At 43.8% G+C, this 23,879-nt stretch overlaps 1 protein-coding gene across 5 annotated transcripts in view; it reads right to left on the bottom strand.

The window, feature by feature from the left end:
* The window catches only part of EVA1A (eva-1 homolog A, regulator of programmed cell death), a 50,508-nt gene that overhangs the window by 14,999 nt on the left and 11,630 nt on the right, over positions 1-23,879 (bottom strand). For 3 of the 5 annotated variants that reach the window (XM_019633529.1, XM_019633528.1, XM_019633527.1), the window contains exons 2-3: positions 10,637-10,759; positions 3,051-3,221 (exon numbers count right to left, since the gene is read on the bottom strand). In XM_019633529.1, the coding sequence (XP_019489074.1) occupies positions 3,051-3,096 (46 nt within the window). In that variant the 5' untranslated portion in view covers positions 3,097-3,221; positions 10,637-10,759. The other 2 variants (XM_019633530.1, XM_019633531.1) reach the window with 2 other exon arrangements.

Genomic DNA, 23,879 nt, shown 5'->3' with positions numbered 1-23,879 from the left:
CACATAAATGGGATACTGCATATGCTGTATGGTAATGGGCTTTATTCACTTAACCGCATATCATAAACATCTTTCTACTTCAATTAATATTTGCCCATTTTTCTGACTTTTTTACTATTATAAACAATTCTGATGAGCTCAATTGTCCTCATAGTAAATTTTTTGCCTGTATCCCTAATTATTTCCTGAGGATAAATTCCTAAATGTGGAATTGCTGACTAAATGGCATGTGTGTTTTTAAGGTTTCTGACAAATGTGTCTAAGTCATTCTCTAGAGAGGTTGTAGCAATTTACAGTCCCATCAGCACTTAATGTGAGTATTCATCTCCCCACACTTTCTCCAAAACCAAAGTTATATACTTAATCACTTAAGAGAACTTGGTGAAATAAAATGTTAACCTCATTGTTGTTTTCATTTTGTATTGGTTTAAACGGCTGGAATTTGAGCTGTTTATGTTTTATCAGGGATCTGTATTTTTTCTTTGGCAAACTGCTGATTCTTGTCCTTTGTCCACTTTTCTTTTGGTATACTTACCTGTTATTGATTTGTAAGAACTCTTTATATGTTATAAACTTTAACCCTTCTTCATCACTGCTACAATTTTTCTTAGTTTGCACTTGTCATTTAATTTATGGCTACATTTTGATAAACATATTTAGAACCATTGGAATGGTCATGGTTTGAACTGGCTATTGTGAAGAATGGGAACAGGATGGATCCAAAAGCAAATAAGAGGAACCGAAGCACTATTTGAAAGGTTCAGCTGAGAATGAATGCCATGAATTTCTAATGACTTTAACCTGTAAAGATGTAGCCATATTTGGCTATTGGAGTGCAGAAGGAGAAAGCAGGATTCACTTAGAGTTAGGATTTGCCTGTTGGTTTAATCAGAGGCTGGACAAAGGAATAAAAGAGTTATGCGTATGTGTATTAGCAAGTGTGTTGCTGAAATGATGGGCTGCATGGAATAAGATAAGAGGTAACTGCTGTGCTGGAAAGAAATAGGCGGGGTCATGAGCTTCCATGTAGTTGAAGACCAGACAAAGCCTAACGAGCATATGAGGGAGCTACAAGATTAGGAAATTTTCTATAATTTTCTTCTAGCATACTTTTTGTTATTGTTTCTGATCCATTTATTCTGTTTTCTTCTTTTAAAACAATGATTACTTTTATCTGTTATATTCACATTCATACTTTAACAATTTCTTTATTCATTTTCTTTACAGTCAGGCAGTGTTCCCTATCACACTCAGAATAAATTTTCAGTTATCAAGTCTATTGATTGAATCGAACACATTTTATTTTACCCAATCTATTTTCCATTTCATTGCATTCTCTTTTAATCTTAGCCCATGCTTAAGAAAAGCATTGTCTTCCTACACCCCAAGAAATATTTAATTCTAGAATATGGAGCAGGAAGGAGAAAGGTTGGAGTGGAGAGAAAAACAGAGCTATGCACTATTTCAGCTTTAACAAGATCACAAGACACACAGTAAACACCAGACCATTCAATGAGTTACCACGCTCAGCGGTCACAACTCAGAGTCATGCTGGCCAAAATGGAAAACTGCCAGGTACCTCCTGTGCTGAGTCGAGTTCCAAAGTCCAGTACCCTATTTGCTCTCACAGGAGATATTTTCTTGCAACAGCTGATTTATAAGTATCCTTTGAGGCCTTGGAAACTTCAGACCCTCCCTGGCACTCCCATTTCATTTGGGGGTGTCTTCACTGTAGAGTTGAGGGAACCATCATTCAACTGCTTGTGAAAACATGATACCAGAGTGTCAAACGTCTCTTTTCCAGTGCCAGTGTTCTTTCTCCCAAGAATAGCTTTGAAGAAAACACAAAGCTGGGATTTCTCTGATGGATGGGTGCTATCTGCTCCCCTGCACTGATAGCACCTGAGGAAGGAGGCCCCAGGCACCAGGCTTCCTGTGGAAGGTGAGGAGCTGACTGAGGACCTGGGCCTTTGGTGATCCAAGAAAGGAGAAGCCTGGATTTGAGACACGTGCAGACAACATGTTGCATCTTGCCAGACACAAAGGAGCCAGCCAGGTATGCCCGGAGAAGTCTTCCTTTCTAAAATCAGGTTGTACGGCACACAAGATCCTCTCACAAAGAGAAGCCATGAGCTTCCCTTATCTTCGGCCCTGGCTCAGATTTTCAATTGTAAATAGAAATGCCAGGTTTTGTGTCTGAACTCTTAGGTCCCCGCATATGAGCCCTGCCTAGAGAACTAGAAAGTAAAAACGTAGTCCTCGCCTGGAGGCAATCTAATCAGATCTTCAGTTCCTTCCTTTTCATATAACATGTAGAGAGACATCAGGTGAAACAAGCAGAGTAAAAACAAACTCTCAAAAAATTAAAAATTCCACTCCTGTAGCAGAAAATCAGTTTGGTCATTCAAGCAGGTGAGCATTTGCATTTTTCTTTATTTTTTTATTTCAGCTTGATTGAGGTATATTTTCATGTATTTTTAAATGGCTCCTCTTATATGAAGAATATCTGTTCTCAAGAAATAATCTTAAGGAGAAAGAAGGCTATCTTCCTAAAAGAGTACAACTTTGGACCAAGGATGGGGCAAATATCAGACTCTCCCAGACTCACATAGCCTGTCTCCCCATGTCTCCCAGAAGGTTATCAAACACCTCACACAGCCCCAAACACAGGCATGCCCCTCCCTGCCACACACACAGGATCTGGATGGGGCTGAGATAGTCCACTGCACAGATAGAGCCAAGCTGAGGATACTCAGTCCTGGCCTTTCACATCAGAGTTAAATGCATAATGACAGAAGCAGACCATAGCCCCAGGCTACTTCATTCACTCACTTAAGCCCAAAAGGAAACCAAACATTTTCAGCAAGATAAAGCTCTTAGAATCCCTAGCCCCATTTGCCAAATTAGAGAACCCATGCTTAACTCTCAGACCCCACGACCTTTCATCTCAAAACTCAGCACATCAGAGCCCATCAGCATTTCTCTCCGGAATGTGTCCCTGGCCCCAGCCCCAGGCCTCAGCCCTGGCCCAGCCCCATCCAGACAACTACCTGAGACAAAGGAATAGGCTGCTAGGATGTTGCTGAGTAAAGCCATTTCTGCAGGCTCCCAATCACCGGCTCCGACACCGTGCTGTGGCAGAAGCGCGGCCTCCACGTGGCATCCGGAGCGCCTCCTGGAGAAGCTGGAGCTGGATCAGTGGGGCCCCTCCCTCTTCTCTTCTGTTTGGGAACACAAAGTGAGTGATGAGAACACATTCTGCTTCCCTGCAGCTGTGTGCCAGGTAGCCTGGGCTCAAGACTGGGAGCCAGCTTCTTAAATTCCAGCCAGCCTTCCCAGCCAGGGATCTGGGGTCTGATCCTCTCTGCTCCACCCAGCTTCTTGGCTTTCAAGGATGCGGCGCCTCCTTACGTCTCTGTTTTTCCTTTCTCCTTTCTCTTCCCCACATCCTCCCAACTTCCCATTCAGCACTTCTCCGGCACCTTTTCCTGCTACTTTTTATTGCATTCTCCCTGTTTGCCTTGGAGGCACAGCCCATTGTCCTGTTAATCACTGCACTGTAACCCCAAGCCCGGCCTGCTCCTCACCTGGCTCTGCTCCCATGCACTGATAGCACCTGTGTGCTTTGATCCCCTTGCCTCATCCCACGGGTCACCAAATGTGTGCCCTTGGCAATGGGTCTGAGTTGGCTACTCCAGCCCTGCTGACATGGCCACAAGGACTTGGGAGGTCAGACCTGCTCCCTGCCCCCAGCTCCACAACTCCACCTGTGACTGCAGTGGGCCAGCCAAACACATCTGCATCGCCGCAGACTGCCCACCGGCAGAACTATGCCACCCGGGCTCAGACCACAGACTTAGAATCTCAGTGTTCAGTGTCTGGGGGGGGGGCACATTATCTCCCTAGCTGCAGGATTATCAGTACTCAGTTCATTCAGAGAAGCCCTCACAGAGAGATCCTGAGGATGGAAGGGGAGACAAGTGGCAAAGATCTTGATGACACGTATTTAGTTCAGACCCATTCACTCCTAACTATCCCCACTCATTCTACCATAGAGCAAATCTCATTACTTCATTTCTGGAAAATTTACAACAGTCTCCTTCCTGGTCCTTCTGCCAGCATCTACTTCTTGCTCAATCTACCACCCACTCTCATCAACAGGGTAATCTTTATAAAGTACAAATTTGATCACCTCACTCCACAGCCCAGTTGTTCAACTGATCCCCATTAAACTTCTTAATACAACACATACCCACTTCCACAATATCTGACTCTTACCTTAGCTCCTAATTCATCTCCTATCTAAGTCTACACCCATACACATACACAGAGATACAAGCATGCTTAATGTTCCAATAATATCAGATTTTTTTTAAAGATTTTTATTGGGGAATTGGGGGATGGGAACAGTGCTGGGGAATTGGGGGAAGGGGAACAGACAAGTTGCTGTCCCTTTGTTCTTCAGTCTAGTTGTGGAGGACGTTGCTTCACTGGCCCAAGCTGGCACCATCATTGCGCTCTTCCTGGGCGAGGCAGATCAGTCGCTGGCTTCTGGACGGCCGCTCACTGTGGCTGCTGGCCGCTCACGCTGGCTGCTGGCTACACATGGTAGCACACGGCAACCCACTGCCACAGGGGCTGCAGCCTTGGCCGTCGCCGGTGACTCACGGCAGCCCAGCTCCAGGTCGAGCTGTTGTTCAGCATCCCAGCTGCAGAGGGCAGTGTCACTGGCCCTCATATGTGGGATCTGAACTGGGGCCCTCTGGTGTCCCAAGCCAACTCCCAACCAACACACCACTAGGCCGGCCCCAGATTATTTTTAATTCCCCAAATACACCAAGCCGTTTTATCTGTCCATGCATTTGATTTTGCTCTTCCTTTTGCCTAAAATGCCTCCCTCCCCGTATCTGTCTGGCAAGTGCGTCCTTTAGAGAGAATTCAAAAGTCCTATGGCAGTCCCAAAATCCCAATGACTTCTTTTGCAGAAATAGAAAAATCCATACTAAAGCTCATATGGTGTTTCAAGGAATCCCAAATAGCCAAAAGAATATTAATGAAAACCGAAGTTAGAAGTCTCACACTTCCTGATTTCAAAACTTATTGCAAAGCTACAGTAATCAAAATAGTGTAGTACTGGCATAGACAGACATACAGATCAATGGACTAGAGAGCCCAGAAATGAACCCTTACATATATGGTCAATGATTTTCAACAAGGGTACCATGACCATTCAATGAGGAAAGAACAGTCTTTTCAACAAATAGTGTTGAGAAAATTGGTATATATCTACATGCAAAGAATAAAGTCGGACCCTTACCTCATACCATACTAAAAAATTAACTAAAAATGGATCAAAGACCTAAATGTAAGAGCTAAAACTATAATACAAAACCCTTAGAAGAAAACATAGGAGAAAAGCTTAATGACATTGGATTTAGCAATGATTTCTTAGATATGCCACCAAAAGCACAGGCAATATAAGGAAAAATTGATAAGTTGGACTACATCAAAATTTAAAAGTCCTGTGCATCAAAGGACACAATCAACAGAGTGAAAAGGCAATCCACAGAATGACAGAAAATATTTGCAAATCATATATCTGATAAGGGGTTAATATACAGACTATATAAAGAACTTCAACTCAACAACAACAAAAACAACCTGATCAAATAAATGGGCAAAGAACTTGAATAGACATTTCTCCAAAGAAGATATACAAATGGCCAATAGTACATGAAAAGATGTTCAACATCACTAATCACTAGGGAAATCTAAACCAAAACCATGAGATATCACCTCACACCCAATAGGATGGTTACTATAAAAAATAAAATAAGGGCCGGCCGAGTGGCACGTTGGATAAGAGCTGGCTTGGGACTCCAGAGGGCCCCGGTTCGGATCCCACATATGAGGGCCAGTGACACTGCCCTCTACAGCTAAGATGCTGAACAACATCTCAACCTTGAGCTGGGCTGCTGTGAGTCGCCCTGGACGGTGTAGGCTGCAGCCCCTGCTGCAGTGGGTTTGCCATGGGCTACTGTGTGTAGCCAGCAGCCAGCATGAGTGGTCAGCAGCCGCTGTGAGCAGCCGTTGTGAGCGGCCATCCAGAAGCCGGTGACCAGCCTCACCCAGGAAGAGCGCAATGATGGTGCCAACTTGGGCCAGTGAAGCAACGTCCTCCACAACTAGACTGAAGAACAAAAGGACAGCAACTTGTCTGTTCCCCTTCCCCCAATTCCCGAGCACTGTTCCCAGCCCCCAATTCCCCAATAAAAATCTTAAAAAAAAAAAGTAAATAAAATAAAAACATCCCTCCAAACAAACAAACAAAAAAGAAAATAACTGTTGAAAAGGATATGAAGATACTGGACTCCTCGTACTGTTGATGGAAAGGTAAAATTGTGGAATCGCTATGGAAAACAGTATGACAATTTCTCAAAAAATTAAAAATAGAATTACCATAAGACCCAGCAATTCCACTTCAGGGTATATACCCAAAAGAATTGAAAAGAGGAAGTTGAACAGCTATTTGTACATCGATTATTGTGTAGCATTATTCCCAGTAGCCTAAAGGTAGAATCAATCAAAGTGTCTATCCACAGATGAAATAATAAATAAAATGTGGTAGATACATTAATGGATTATTACTCTCAGCCTTAAAAAGAAAGGAAATTCTGACACATGCTACAACATGGATGAACCTTGAGGACATTATGCTAAATGAAGTAAGATATGACAGTCGCAAAAGAACAAATACTTTATGCTTCTACTTATACAAAGTATCTAGAATAGTCAAATTCAAAGAGACAGAAAGTAGAATGGTAGTTGTCAGTGGTTGGGGGAATGGGAAGTTATTGTTTAATGGATACAGAGTACAAAGTTTCAGTTTCGCAAGATGAAAATTATTCTGGAGATGATGCTGGTGATGGATTGCACAACAATATAAATGTACTTAATGCCACTGAACTGTACACTTAAAAATGGTTAAAATGGTAAATTTTGTTATATGTATTTTATCGCAATTTTTAAAATTAATAATAATAAAGTCTAAGTAAAAGATGTTAGTATACTTATTAAAGAAATTAGAAAGTAATTGTAATCTATTACCTTTACAGATTAACAGGAAAAACATATCACATCAATAGATGAAAAAATGTGTTTGTGTAAAATTATATAAAAATCCACGATTAAAAAAAAAAAAGTCTATTGCAATAAAGCTCCAAATCCTCCAGACTCTTTTCTTTGTCTATCAAAGTATCCAAATATTCTTTTAATATTGCACCTGTGTATTATAATTAGAATTAACTGTTTACATGTTTGTCTCCCAGACTGAAGAGGCACCTTATAAATCCTTGTTACCCCAGCACCTAACATGGTGCCTGATGAAAGGAGATTCTCAGTAAATCCTGGCTGACTGGCTAGATGAAACAAAAAAGAATAATTAGACAAGAGCTTTGTATGCATAAGTCTCAGAGCGTATTTCTGAACAGGTCTGAAGGTGAGCCACCTTGAAGATGAAAAGGATACCAGGGCTGACTGGCTCTGAACAGGGTGCCAAGCAGAGTAGGACTAAGAAAGGGCCACATGCAAGATGGAAGCTGTACTGTGGCATGGAAGCTTCCTGCAAGCTGCCTCATGCCCCCAGGTGCTAATGGAAAGGGCTCCAGAGGCAGAGGCGAGAGGTAGAGTGAGAAAGAAGGCAGGCCGAGGGTAAGGAAAGACAACATTTGGATACTCTCTATCCTAAACAGCAATCAGGAAGACTCTCCATGGCCCACGTGGCACAAGTCAGCCTAGAGCAGGGGTCAGGGCATCTTTACTATAGAGGCCAGAAAGTAAATATTTCAAGCTTTGAGTCACTATCTCAACTACTCAACTTTGCCATTGTATAAAAGCCACCACAGACAACATGTATTGGGTTGTCAGAAAAGTCATGACGTATTTTTTCTCTGTTTTTCGTTACAAAACTGCATCATGACTTTTCCAACAACCCAACAAACAAACAAGTGTGACTGTGTTCCAATAAAACTTTATTTCTGAAAATAGGTGGTAGACCCAGTTTGGCCCATGGACCATCGTGGGCCGACCTCTGGCCTAGTTTTTATTACTCAAAGTATGGCTCAAAAACCAGCAGCATTGACATCACCTGGGAGTTAATTAGATCTGCATAATCTTAGGTGCCACCCAAGACCTTCAGAATGAGATATACTCATTTTACAAAATGCCTACTAGAGTTTGCAAAGTTTTGTGCGTCACCTCTGTGACCCCCTTCAGTCTGAGCATTAAGATACTGGAGGGGGTTCACGCAGTGTCTCCTTTATAAATCTGATCTGGGTAGGACAGCAAGGCCTTGCTGGCCTTGCCAAACAGTCATTTCTCCAGGTTACAGAGCACCTTAGTGAGGACACAGGGACCGAGGTCAGGACTCGGCAAAAGAGATTGTGTTCAGGATAGGTGCCAATGAGACAAGATCTGCAGAAGTTAGAGCAGTGATGAACCCCAGAGCCAAACTCTTGTCCCGAGTCCTCCCTTAATAGTGATGGATCAGCTCCAGGTAGCTGTGGACACTTTCCACTGGCCTTCTGATTAAAACATTTGTGCATCTCTTACTATGATGGTTAATTTTATAAGTTAACTTGACTGGCCACAGGGCATCCAGGTTAAACATTATTTCTGGGTGTGTCTGCGAGGGTATTTCCAGATGAGATTGGGATTTCAACTGATGGACTCACAAAAGTAGATCACCCTCCCCAATGTGGTTGGGCATCCTCCAACCTGCTGAGGGCGTGAATAGAACAAAAGGTGGAGGAAGAAGGAATTTGCCCCTTTTTTCTGCCTTACTGTTTGATCTGAGACACCCCATCTTATCTGATCTTCTCCAGCCCTCAGATGGGGCTTTACACCATCCACTGCCCTGGTTCTCAGGCCTTTGGACTCAGTCTGAAACTACACCACCAGCTTTTCTGAGTCGCCAGCTTGCAGATGGCAGATCCTAGGACTTCTCAGCCTCCATAATCGCAAGAGCCAATTCCTCATAATATGTTATTTAAGATGTTATCTTAAAATGTGTATACATTTTTTGGCACCCTCTGTGTGTGTGTGTGTGTGTGTGTGTGTGTGTGTGTGTGTGTGTGTATACACATATATATGTGTATATATATGAAAAACTATATTAAAATTGTAATACTCAATATATACTGATAACAAAAGATGAACACAAGTCATGTGTATACATTTTTTTGGCACCCCTGGTATGTGTGTGTGTGTGTGTGTATATATATATATATATATGCATTCCATTGGTCTGTCTCTCTGGAGAAACCTGACTAATACATCTACCAATATAAAGGTAAGGGGCCTGAAGCACTCATGCACCCCCAAAAACAATTTTGTGTTCCGTTCCTCAAGGAAGCTCCTTATTACTGGCTAGCTCCTATAACAGTGATTCTCCACTCTGGGTATTTTGTCCTCCAGGGGACATCTGACAATGTCTGCAGACATTTTTGGCTGTCACAGTTGCAGTGGGGGTTGATATGACGTCTAGTGGGTAGGGTTCAAGGGTGCTTCTAAACATCCTACAATGCACAACAGCTCCCTACAGATAGCAAAGAGCTATCTGGCCCAAAATATTAATGTATTGAGGTTGAGAAACCCTGTTTTAGAACAAACATCATTACTTCACTGACCAGTCTAAGCATTCTCAGTGTTTATGAGCCTCATGCACATCACCAATATAATACACTCCCAGCAGCCTTCATCAGGACACCATAGGTCCAAGGCCTAGGCCAGCAACTTAATGATCCCAGTGATCAGAAGTGAATGGGCTCTGGGAGAACAGCCACCTTAACCAAGCCCTCAAGAGAACACATCAACCACTATCAGCTCATTAATTCATAACTAGAGAGCCACCTGGCACAAGATCTAGATCAGATCGTCTTCTAGACAAGTTGACCCTGGGGATTATCTTGATGAGGACAAAATTAGGACGAAGGAGTTGTATATTCTCAAAGCCTGGCCTTTCTTCCAGTGATAACCCATGGGATTATTAATCCCACATTATTCTAGGGAAAAATCATGTCTTAGAGAACACTCCAGGGCCAGTCAATCAGCATTGCAGCACACTCTTTTTGAACAGAGCCTACCAATACTTATTAATTTTACTCTCCAACAGCTTTCTTTCATCCATGACCCAAAGCTCCTTTGCCGAATTACTGACAAACTGCAACACGACTGAAAAGAGATAGCTTCTTTCCATGATTTACATCACAGAAATTTGTCTTCCTGAACACATGCTGGTCTCTTGATGAAGAGAACAGCCTGTCTTATGAGCACCACCTCTTAGGCTGAATAGCTAATTGCATGCATTGTACGCTGTTTTTCACTAGCTTTTATTTTAGGGGTAACCTCATTTCCACTGCTGCAAATTCATTTTCTCTGGAACCCATTTATACCAAGTGGAATCACTGAATGTATAAATGAAATGTGCCTGGTGATGATACATTTCATTTTAAATTGCAGTAGCAGCAGTGAGCATTCCTGGTATTAAGCGCCCATGCAGGGAACTATCTTATTACATAGTATGCAGAAAGTGGTAAAAAAAAACAAAACCCAAAAATCTCATTATTTCCTTAGCTACCTGGGGAGAGGTGTGCTGTCAGGAACAGAGGAGTCTCTGGCAAGAACAGTTCATCCCGGGTGATGTTGGTCTCAGGCAGTACAGGTTTTGAATCTTGGTTGGCTCAAGTTGGCTTCTTAGGATCTGCAAGAAAAGAGACATGGCACAAAAATCATCAGAGGGCATCACAAGCCCAGATCACATCATGCATTAGACCTGGTGTCGTCATGAGTGGCTAAGGAGATCAGCCTTGGTGACATTTATCTGGATCCCTGAAGAGATGGAATACCATCCCCGGAGAGGATACAGCCCGCTGCCAGAGTATAATCTGGAACTGGAACCAGCCAGCCAGAGAAACCAGTCTTCCCAGGTCATGGCAGAAAGGGAAGCAAGGGGTAAAGATCAAAGACACATGCTTCCGTTTCCCCCCAGTCAGCCAAAACCCACAGAAGAGCTAGAATGGGAAGTGTCCACATGGCCCCTCTTCAGTGAAGCTTTCAGGCCAGCCTTTCTGGAACAGGAAGGGAGGGGATTTGGTTCCCAGACATCAATGCCCAGATGAGCCATGAAATGAAGTCTCATGAAGTCTGTGTGGGCACCAAAAAACCTGGAAATGCTGATATGTGGATTCCCACAGCCAGTCCCTTTCATTGAGAAATTTCAGGGCTTCTTCTTACTCAGCTAGGGAAGCCACTGGGGCCCCTGAGAGGCCTGGATCCCACACAGCTCCTTTATGTTGCCAGCTTCATTTAGAAGTGTGTAGAAATCAGTCACAGAGCTCACAGAGCCCTGAGCAGTCCCTCTGCACCACACGTACACACTCATTCATTCATTGTCACTGCTTCCTGCTGACTCCTGCAGCATCCGACTGCTGCTGGTTTATTTACATCTTTATAGATACTTATCCCAGCTGCCTCTGCCTCACAAAGGACTTGAGACACCTTCCTATCTTCATTTTACTGGTGAAGAAATTAAGGGCAAGAAAGAAAAGGAAACTTGAAGCACAGGACCAGTAGTTCTTTAGAGACTCATGTGCCAAAGCATGAAAGCAGCTCTTTGAGATGCATGCACCCTCCACTCTACACCAATTAAAACCACCCTAAGGACTGACCCCAGCATGGTCACACAGTTTGAGATGCAAAGGCGTCAGTGGAAAATAGCTCCCACATCACAGGATGGGGAGAGGATACACATGGCCCAAGAGAAATGACTGAGCAGAGAGAAACTCAGTTTTCTCTGAAGGACTGACAAACACCTGTGAATGACATAGCCAACATACTGGCCTGCCAGTTGATGGGCTTCCTTTACTCTGTCAACTTCCCCTCCAACCCACGGCAGCAAACCATTTCCAGAGACATATCCTTGATCTTGTAGTCACTTGCAAAGTATCAACTCTGAAATCTGGGCTGTGAACTCTCTAAGGACAGAGACTATGTCTTCATTCTCTTTTTTTCCCCAGACTCTCCCACAGTAAGTGCACAGAGCTGACAATGAGTGACAGCTAGATGAATGACTCACACTGAGATATCCCACTCTCCAACAGAAAGTTCTATCCTTCTAGAGGAAATTAAAGAGAAGACAATGTTTCATCTGGGGAAAACTTGGAGGAGATTCTGAGAGTTTTCTTTTTCCATAATATGACGAAATTATACAAGAGAAATTGGACTTTGTGTGGCACCAGGAAACAGAACACAGGTTGATGTAGGGAAAAGGGCACAAGCTTCAGCATTGAGTAGATGGGAGCTTAAACCTGAGCTCCACTCTTTCCTATCTTAAGACTGGACAAGTTAATTGACTCTCTGACTTTCTGTTTCTTCATCATTAAAATGAGGCTTAAGATGCCAACCTCAATCCATCAATCAGCATCTAAGCAGAGAAACAGAAGCTGCTTCAAGTATTTGCAACAGAAGGAATTTAATGCGGGGAACTGGTTGCATTGATAAAGTAGAAATAGAAGTTGAAGGTGATAGGGAAGCTAAGATTTGCAGGCTACTGCAATAGATGACAAAGCCAAGAGTTTGACGGAATGAAGGGAGGAAATAGTGTTAGCAGAGAGCCAGGATCACCAGGACAAAGGAAAGAGGCAGTGTTACCCAGGAGCCAGGGTCATCAGGAGGAATCTGGAGCCATGGAGGACTCAAAACAGTGGGAGCTGAAACCATGGAGAGGCAGACACTACTGGAGGAGATGCTTGATGAAGAGAGAGGGAAGATATACTATGGTTTCCTCCTTTCCACTCTCCCCAATTTCCCACTGGTGCCTCCATTGGCCAAACCTAGAAGGAAGTCAGAGCATCCTTGAGCCTGCGAAAGGCAGCCTCCAGGTCAGCCCCTCTATCCAGGGCAGAGCAGGAATCAGAGACAAGCGGACCGAGGGCTGGCATACTCACAGGGCATCTGAGGATGCAGAACATGTAAGGCCTAGCACATAAATGGTAATCCTTTTATGTGCCAAAGTTATATGATGGTCATTTTGAATGATATTTTCTCACTACTTTATATCTGAATATATAGAAACACAAGTTTGGCTCATGCCACATGGACTCTGCCAAGAATGCTTATTTTTTTCCAAATGAGCAGCATATCTGAGAAATGTGAAAAGCAGCCCTGTCCTAACATTTCACTGTATAAAGCAAATGTTGAGTTTCCACAGCTGCTGGCTTCAGCCTACCCAGAGGAATAGTTTTAGTGAAATATTAATCTTTGAGAAAGACACTGGGGTAAGACTACACAGTAATCCAACCAGCATGTGCAAAATTTATTTAGTGTTGGCCAGGAATGGATTTAATTATGTGAAGTCTTCAGAACGAGAAGAAAGTGATTGAAGATGTTTGACTAAATCACAGAGGCTCTGGATGCTACCAGCTCTCTCCCCAGTTTCAGTGTATTTCCACAGCCCTCAATCCATAAACACAAAGAAACTCTCAAGGAATGGGAAGATGGCACTGTCAGAACCAAGGTGTGACCAGCGGCAAAAACAACGAAGACAAGAAATATCAGCACCACCGGTCCAAAGACCCCCAGTGTAGTATGAAGGTCAGGTGTCCAGTTGTGGAAGAACAGCCAGGGTAGAAATGAAGAAGGGGTGAGACTCCAAAGGAGTGTTCAAAACCTGGAAGGCAGGATGCAAGATGCTTTCATCAGTGGTCATAGGTGAGTACAAGGTGCAGTGTGTGCTGTGCACCTGCTGGACAGTTCACGTTTCCAGGAAGTTATTGATGCGGTCTTAGTGTTGAATTTGAAGTAGCACCTGGGTATAAGAAGGAGGCCAGGGCCCATCCCTGAGGATAATACAGGCACTGGAGACGGGGCCTTGCAGGAAAGAGTTGAGCCAACCCTATGGGACCAGAAGCCACAAAGTGTCCCCTAGGTTGGTGGAACAGATAGAAAAGCCAGGGAGTTATCTTTAAAGACTAGCTGTTAGCCTTTGGGTTCTGTCCATGGGTATCAGAGCCCTGGCACCAGCCTAGGGGCAGGGGTTTCTGTCCTGGAAAGGCCTCTACAAGTGAGAACATCAGAAAGGGGACACAAATTTGAAAAGAAGACAAGCAAAAGCTGGTCCTGTGAGGCAGAGCACATGGCTGGGGATGGACAACAATGGCCTCATGACCAGCCCTAGGTTGGCCCATCAGGGCTGATCCCTGATATCTATGCCCAGAGGGTCAGGTCTCAAGGATTTAGTGCTTCAAGTCAGATAAGCCTGGGCAATAGAGGAGGGCTGGTCCTAGCTGAAAGGGGAGTCTGGAACACTGAGGTTGGATGAGGGCAGAACGGGATTCTCCATTTGGATTTCCCAAAGATCTCTCCAGCCCAAAGTGTCCTAAGTTCATTCCCTCCACCAATATGCTTCCTTTTAATTTCTAAGCCTCCCAATCACTCCAGCTCAAAGTTGGGGGTCACCAGGGACCCTTCCTCTCTCTTGCCCTGAAAATTCAATTCTCATGTCCATTCTAACTCTCCATCCCCGCTACCACTCACCTAACTCAGGAGTTCCTCCCTTTGCTTCTCCCTCTACCCCAATATCATGTATTGGTACCAGATGGAGCATTCGGAATCTCCTCTAATAATGCCACACCTCTGTTCTAAAATTGTCACCTAACAGTAAAATTCAAATATGAGCTGTAAATGTTAGCTCTTCATGGGTTCTTCCCAATTCTTCCAACACAGTCCAATGTCTAAGCAAACGGAAGAGCCCTCTTCTCCATACACTTCCTACCTGAGTCTACCTCTGGGTTTTGCTCTTCTGAATGCATTTCTCTACATGATTGCATTTCTGGGTCCTACCCGCCCTTCAATATCTGTGTCACATCCTATCCTGCAAGAACATTCTATGATCCCCCCCTGCATACATAATTGTTCCCTCTTTTGGACTCCCATAATCCTGTGTGCGAATCTTTTGCAGACAGTAAAAGTATGTGCTTTATACATATATTTGTATTGGGCTATGGGCTCTCTGAGAATAGGGGCCTTACATCAGATTCTCCTTCATGGAGGAGGCGTAGGCAGACCCAAGAATGCTGAGTTTGGCCAGCTTGAAAGAAATGTGAAGAAGTTTGGGAGAATAACTTGGGAAAGGGAGATTAGAGTAATTTGAGATCTTGGAATGATAATTAAAGACATTTCAGAGTCATCAGCGGAAGTATGAAAATAGATGAGGTAACCCTTACAAAGAATAACAAATATAAAGGAAAGGCCCATGGCTGAACCCTGGAGAAAACCAGTGTTAGCCGCTGGAGAAGGAAGAAATTGTCATGGAGACGGGCAGGAAGTGGTCAGACAGAATCACAACCTTCATACCACACTGGCATGGAAAGAATTTCTGCCCTGTTGGTCAGCAACATCAACATGTGCTTGAATAAGTCTGACAAAATCCTGTGTGGCTTTCTCTCTAGAGCTGCATGTAGGGCAGGACATACTGGCAGACCAGTGGATCCTTCATCCAGGCCCTTATAAAGGCGATCGATCCGCTTGCCATTTTATCCCTAACCAGTGTTCAAGTAACGGCTTCAGTCTACTATCAGTGGGGCCTCCCAAGTCCAGCATATCTGGGGCATCTGCAAATGTGGACTCACAGAAATAATGCCCAACTGAGGAACACGCAAATGGGAACAAGAAGATTCCTGGTCCCTGATGCTTTTCTGTTTCGGCCTACGAGCCCCAAGCTGACTTTTAAGTCTATTACAATTACTAAAACCAGAGCATAAGCACAGGGACCCTGAGGAAGTCAGAAGGGTGGATCAAAAGCCCTGACTACAGGGAGTCTGAAAGCCCAGCGCAGTCCCTCCTGGAACGGGAGGAAAGAAACATTTTAGTTAGTGGGGGTACCAGCCTTCCTTGGTGGGAACTGTGTGGATCCTTGAGGAGGCAGGCAGCTTCCACTTGAGACCTTCCTGATGTCTCCTTACCAGGGGGACCTACCATATTTGCCGGCGTATAAGACGACTCAGCGTATAAGACGACCTCCTAACATTTCCACTCAAAATACAGAGTTTGTTATATGGTCGGCTGTGTGCGATTTTGCGAGTGTGGTAAAATCGCATAACAGCAAAATCGCATAACAGCAAAATCGCATAACAGCCGAGCATACACCCAGTAGCACTGCTGATGCCTGAACGGTATGTGGAATGAAGTGGGCGGGCATCGGGAGGCCACTATGGCATGGGGCAAGCACTATGGGCAGTCTATCTGAAGTGTACCTGGCGTATAAGACGACCCCCCACTTGGAGGCATATTTTTCAGGGCCAAAAAATCGTCTTATACGCCGGCAAATACGGTAGTCCCACAGCCACACTGGACCTGCTCTGTGCTCATTCAATTCAATTCAATGCAGACAAACTACTGAACACCTGGGACGTGAAAAGCCCTGAGCTGGGCAGACATTCTTCTAACAGGGAGGCCCTCCCAAGCCAGCTCTGTGACTTTCCTGAAACCACAATTGCCTTATACCTTACTCCAATACAATGGAGCCCAACCCATTTGTTTCAAGGGTTCTACAAATGTTTGATTTAAACTACATTTAAAAAAAATACTTTTTAAACTGTAAACAGACCCATTTAAGTGTGGGATATGCCAAATTTGAACAATCATAGACCCCAGGAGCTACAGATTAATATACTCATACCCACTTCAGAATAAAGGTTCTGTTGCCAGCACCGTGAATATGTTTGAACACACATAGATATGTCAATAGCTAGGAAAGCTATAGTTCCAAAAATGTCGTTTAACCATTCAGATCCATGCAAGTCTTCTCATGCTGTGAAATCATACGAGCAAGTAGCCAGCACTACCCTAGCTCAGCTAAATGCCAAGCAAGGCTCAGGGATCCCCATGCTCATACAAAGATGAAATAATAAACTGTACAGTAATAAGTGGCCACATAACACGTGGCACCATGGAAAGTATTACTGGTAGCTTTCACACTTGTTTTATTCTTAGAGTGCTTGGCAGGCTTTCAAAAATTCAAACAAGACCAACTCCAAAATGCAGGGCCATGCTGTTACCACTCCTCCTATAGCCGGTAAAGTGTCAATGATGAAAATGACAACTGAATTTTTGACTCAACATGCCAAATTAAAAGGTTTTTTTTGTGTTTTATTTTTTGCTGTGTTAAAGGTTTTAAGTGATTACTAGAGAGAATGAGGCACTGAAGTTTTTAAAAATAATTTCAATAACATAATTAACATCTCATAATGGCACAATCTATTTAGGGAAGTATTATTCTGTCAAACAAAGATATAACTTGGTTGAAAAAGCTGTTCATCTATTCCTTTCAATTAGATCCTTTATAATTAAAGAATGCAAACAGTAGTTACATAGTGTTAGTCAGTCAACATTAAAATCAAATTTTCCTATATTCCTCTTTCAAGTTTCTGGATCTTTTAGTCAGAATAACCTGAACCTGGAAGGTATCCTGTTTAAAAGTGCTGTCACTTCCAATGTCTAGCTGTCACAATTCCCTCAAGGCATCCAGCCAATACCAAATACATGGATGCATTCTGAGTAAGGATGCGAGGAGGCTGCAGCTGTCATCCCAAACCCTCAATTTCAAATATTCATACTCGTCATAACAGTCGCATTGGTTTAAGTAACTGTAAGTTATAAATTAGGATTAACAAATAAAATTATAATATATGGAACAAAATATTGGTTTCTTCTGTTTTACTCATTGATACTCCATGTCTGATTTCATTTGGAGTTTTAATGCTAAAAAAAATTGAAAATCACTATGTTGTTCAATACATGGGTGAAACCCAATGTATTGAACAGGAAGGGGTTAAAAAAAACCACATCTTTTTGGTTATAAACGAAGAAACTAGATAGGAGTTAGTGTGTTTCACTCATAGCCCCAGGTATAAACTTTGGGCTCAAACAAATGCTGGTTGAATTAATCAATAAAGCAGAAATAGCATGTCCTTGCTCCTAGAATTGAGAGAAAGGAAACTTTGGAAATGGGGACACAGGGCAGGCCATAGAGGAAGTTTTGCTTTTCCCATGAGAACCATCTTCCTATAGGCAAATGAGGCCTTTCTTTGTGTGAAGCGGGACAGACCAGAGATGCTGGCCAGTGGACAACCACATGTGGCCACTGACCATTAGGGCCAGCATAGCTGAGGTGTCAGCATAACGAAAGAATGTCATGAGCAGTGAGGTCTCTGGAAAAGTTAGAGAAAAAGTGGTGACCAGGCATATGATTTTGAGGGCAGGAAGCCAAGGGAAAACTGCACCCTAGAGAGCAGAAATAAAGCACAGACTGGGAATCATTCATTCATTCATTCATTCACTCATTTATTGATTAAGCACCTATTAATACAGGCATGATACTAGGTACTGGAGTTATGAAGATGAACAAGCCTCAGTCAAGTGTCTCTTTGTGTGTGTGTGTGTGTGTGTGTGTGTGTGTGTGTGTGTGTGTGTGTGTGTGTCGGGGGGGAGGTATTGTTCAAAGGGGGGCACAGGGAACGAGAGAAAATTTGGGGGGTGCAGGTGCAGTCGCTCCAGAAATGAGTCTCAAAGAAGAAACAGGACTTAATTGAGTGGATAATAGCTGAGGATGGTGGAGGGGGAACACATTCTAACAGAGGGAGCATTCGTGCAGAAAGACAAGATTTGAGGCAGAAGACCGCATAGTTGGGAAAGAGCAAGCAGATAAAAAATGGGTGTAGCACAAAGGGAAAGGAGCGAACAGCAAGAGATGAAGCTGCTGAAGGGGCCTAGTGCGCTCTGCTAGGAAGCTTGGACGCTTTCCTGTCAGCACTAGGGAGCCAAGGGGGACACTGTGCTGGGGACAGCGCAGTAAGAATCTGCATGCACACTCCCCTTTTCGCTTGTTTCACACTATTTTCTTGTGAGGCCTCCCACGAGAACTCCCTGAGAGCAGCAAGGGTCGTTTTCACCTTTTCCATCATTATATCCTCGGAGCTTAGCATATTGCCGGAATGCAACAGGAACTCGACACTGACTGTCATATGAACTAATAAATGAATGAGCGAAGGGCGAAGTAGGGAAAGGAGAGGCTAGGAGCACAGATGCAGTGAGTGTGGCCTAGAGAACACTGGCAGGTGCACAGGCTAAGTTATATGATAAACTATGAGTAAACAGACACAGAATCGCCATGTCCCAAGCAGCACATGGAGGAACTGGACAGGAAAATGACCACAGATGAAGAGGCCGTGGAGTAGGATCTGGACTGAGTCCCCATTTTGTCACCTCAGTCTGAGGAAGCCATCTGACTTCTTGAGAAAGGGCTGTGCTATGGGTCGAATTATGACCCTCCAAAAAGATGCTGAAATCCTAACCCGAGTACCTCAGCATGTGACCTTATTTGGAAATTGGGTCTTTGCAGATTTAACCAAGTTAAGATGAGGTCATTAAGAGTGGGCCCTCATCCAAAATGACTGCTCTCCTTATTAAAAGGGGGAATTTGGACACAGGCACAAACAGAGGGAAGATGATGCAAAGAGATGCAGGGGTAAGACAAAAATGCCTAAGGCGACCACAAGCCAGAAGGGAAATGGGGGACAGGTTCTTCCCCAGTGCCTTCAGAGGGAGCCTGGCCCTGCTGATACCTTTTCTGGCCTCCAGAACTATGAGACAATAAATTTCCGTTGTTCTAAACCACCCAGTTTGTAATACTTTGTTATGGCAGCCCTAGGAAACTAATACAGGCTGGTAGTTAAAACAGATCAACAACTGCGGCGGACGTTGATATTTAGCTCCTCAGCAGGCATTCGTTCCTCTGTGCTGGAGGAGCCTCACGTTTGCTGTGTGTCTATCCTCCTTGGCCCAAGGTGTGGGTCATACGATTGATTCACATCATTCATGGGGGTCTCTTTGCCATTCCATTTACCAAGTGACCCGATCCTGGCCAATTAGGGCTCACTAAAAGTAATGCTATATCCATGATATAGGATATTTCAATGCCTCTAAAGTCCTGTTTAAAATATTCAGCACAGGGGCGGCCGGTTAGCTCAGTTGGTTAGAGCACAGTGTTCATGACACCAAAGTTGCCGGATCGATCCCCGCATGGGCCACTGAGTTGCACCCTCCACAACTGGATTGAAACAACTACTTGACTTGGAGCTGATGGGTCCTGGAAAAACACACTGTTCCCCAATTCAAAAAGAAATTTTTTTAATTAAAAAATAAAATAAAATATTTAGCACAGAGGCAGTCTCTATTTGAACCTAAACAGACACTAAATTAATGATCAGTGGGGTTACTAGACAATGTCATGGAGAATGGTAACTGAGTTTCTTGATCACACTGGTCAGATTTGTCCTTTCAGACATTAACCTTGACCTCCAGGGTTTAAACCTACACGTTTCCCCTCATCTGATACTATTACTTCAATTTGACAAACATCTCCTGGGCATCTATGTTAGGCAGTGACTAAGATAATGTTCTGATCCAGGCACTTAAATTCAGGGATTTCCTAATCCATAGCGTAAGACCATACTGTCTTCTCCATATTGTAACATGAACAAAAGCATCAGGTTAGAATGGTAAGTCCAGGTCTGAGTTTTGCTGCATGTCCTTTGTCAAACACAGAATAATGTCACACCTAAGAGCTTTTGCAGCTAGAACTCAGGTCCACTCCTTGCTATGCCAGAAATGTACTGGAAACCTTAAAAGGCTAGATGGGTCTTAACAGGGACAGAGGGGAAGGAGAGGAGCTGTACAGCAAGGAGGGGAGAAGACTCTACATTTTAGGAATGGCACAGGCGTTGACGCCAGACCTGAACTCAATCTCAACTTCGCCATTGATCAGCTATGTAACTTTGGGCAAACAACTTACCATTTAAACTTCAGTTTGAAAAATAGGAAACACAATTTAATATTCTTAAGAATTCTGAAGAATTCTGCTTAGCGATATGATAATCTATGTAATTCACCCAGCATGGTGTCTTGTGACCAGCAGGCAACCTCCCAGGATGTGTGTGTGGTTCTGACTCACACGTCCAGAATGGTCACAATTTTTTTTCTTCAGTGGAAGAATAAGTCCATGGAGCATGAAGGAAACAACTAGACATCTTCCCATCAAATTGGTCATGTAATTCCTGTCATTTTTACCTTGGAGCATGTCACAGACCATTTCTCCCTATGGTCCCTCCCTTAGTTCCCCTGAATTAAAGCAACAGCTCCTAACTGGGCCCCCTACCTCCATTCTCTCCCCATCCTCCAATCCAACCTCCACTGAGGCCCCAGAATTATCATTCTTGAGCAGGGCTTGGTGAACTACAGCTCACAAGTAAATCTAGCCCATTGCCTGTTTTTTGTATATAAAGCTTTATTGAAACAGGGCCACACTAATTGATTTACATACTGTCCACGTCTGCTTTCACACCACAGTGGCAGAACTGAGTAGTTGAGACATAGCCCGCAAAACTTAAAACATTTACCATCTGGTTCTTTACAGAAAATTTTGCTGGACCCTTGGTAACTTGTTCTAGAACGCTCCCCTTGGTAGCTCATCACCCCCCCAGTGCTTGTCTCACAGATGAAGTCTAAGCTGTGTCCGTTGGCCCTTGCCTGTCTTTCCTGGCTCATCTCTCACTACTCCCCTGATGTGCAGCCTAAACACCATCCTCAATGAATGAGAGTCCTCCAAACACACCTGGTTCCCTTCACCCAGAACACCACCGCTCCGTTTCTACATACACAACTCCTATTCATCAAGGTTCTTCTTAAATATCCCTTCCTTTATGAAGCCTTCCAGAATTGCCCCCTCAGCCCTAGCCAAGGATCAGCCACCCTTCCCTTAGACGCGATATCTCACCAATAAGTGGTACGGCCTATACAGTAGAGACGGGTCTATATATCTATCTTCCTCAATAGACACTCTCACTCTAGCCTGCCCTCTTTTGTTCCCTTCCAGGGCACTCTGATCTGTTCCAGCAGAGCACCTACCATAGTTTGTAATCATGTGTTTCTTTGTGTATTTATTTCTTTAATGCTTTTCCCTTACAACTGTGAGCTCCAAGACGGCAGGAATTAAGACTATTGGATTCACTACCACATTACCATCACCTGGCCTAGAGCCAGCCACATAGTAGTTGTTAACTTTGGTGAATGAATGAATGATTAGATGAATGAGAAAAAGAAAGATTTTATGAATGAATCAAATACAGATGAAAGAAACTAAGGTATCAAAGATGTTACTTTCTGAGCACGCCAGATACTGTCTCTCAGACCCTTTGACAGCCCCATAGTCCAGAAGGTTGGATGGGCATAAGCACCACTGATAACTTTGGAGCATGTATGAGTTTGCAGGCCTATGCACTCATTCTTGGAATCCATGTGGAACGTTTACATAGCCCTTTCCCCTGAGAGCAAATTCTGATCCTGTGGAATTGGAATAAAGCCACATGTAGGATTATATCACTGAGTCCACATTTGCACTGACCCATGCAATGTCCCACCATGCAATCCTGGAGAAGGACATCCTCCACTCCTGGTCTACTAAGGAAAGATGGGCAAGACTCCTGCAGCTTCATCCCTCTGCCCCTAAGGAGAGTATCTGTCTGTCCATCACACCCACACCCAGCCAAAGGCACTCCAAACCATGCCGACATCCAGGTGAGGGACCGTGGCGAGGTGGGGTGGGGAGAGGGTGAGGCTTGCCTTGCACAGCATCCAGTACCAGGGGAAAATTGAAGCTTGAAATGTGATCCTTGAAAGATGCACTGTTGACTTTTCCCGATACCCAAAGCTCAAGATCAAGTAAATAATTCAGCTGAGTTGCTGGTTCATATGGAAAATTACATTAATATATATCCTAAGGCCATTTCCTGTGTGGCCTTTCTGATTCTGGTCAGTCTTTTTAGGAGAGCCCCATCCATAAAGGCCCTTTGTGAAGGTGTGCGCATTTCATGGGATGTTTCCAAGAAGAGCAGAGATGTCCCTTCAATCAAGGGAAATTTATGAAGTTGGCAGCCAACCCCTAATTCTAGCCCTGAGCCTCAGGGATGTCAGCATGATAAACAAAGGAAAGCTGAGTTTCTTGTTTAAGTCAAGCATTGACCCTTTGTGGTATCTATCTCTTGTCCTAAACAAAAGAATCTTATGTATTAAAACACAGAGAGATTGTCTTTGCACTAGATAAATACATCTTTTCAGAGCCTGTTGGACCTATGTACTTTATACCTGGTAATAAAACATTTATAAGGAAATGCCAATCTTTCTATTATTAAGAACTTAAATGACAGCAGCTAAATCATGTAGGGTCATTCTAAACACAGGTTTGTCACCCTGCAAACCTCCTTATAATGTGTCTTCCATTTCCTATAAGACCCAAGCAGCTCTCTGTCTCTTTCTACAGACTCACCTTCTCCCCAGTCACCTTTCCCTCTGCTCAGAGGATCAGGCGGCATGTCCAGTTCAAGGCCAGTGTTCCCTCTCCTCCCCCTACCCACCTGCAGCCCACCCTCCACTGTGCTCTGTTTTCTCTTTCTCTCCTCTCAAGTCTTTGTGCCACCCATCATCCTTACCACCCTGGTGTCTGCAGATCACCCAGCATGCTGAGCTTTCTCAGACAATGTTTCAAAGACAAATTCAGAGGAGGGCGCACTGTACATGACTTGGATGTGGTCTGGATTTCACATGTGATAATTCACCATTGGGCACTGTGAAATCAGTGTGTTTCTACTCTACTTAATAAACGCTGAGGATCCAAAACAACTATGAGGTGCTTCTTAGTGACTTCCAACCATCGACATGGAAGCTGCCTAGAACATGGGAAGAAATATTTCAAATCCGTGTGGAAGAAG

The sequence above is a fragment of the Hipposideros armiger genome, unplaced genomic scaffold (assembly GCF_001890085.2).
Source record: "Hipposideros armiger isolate ML-2016 unplaced genomic scaffold, ASM189008v1 scaffold_1340, whole genome shotgun sequence".
Classification (NCBI taxonomy): Eukaryota; Metazoa; Chordata; class Mammalia; order Chiroptera; family Hipposideridae; genus Hipposideros; species Hipposideros armiger.
Note: the sequence above shows the minus strand (reverse complement) of the source record. Positions and strands in the feature narration are given on the sequence as shown.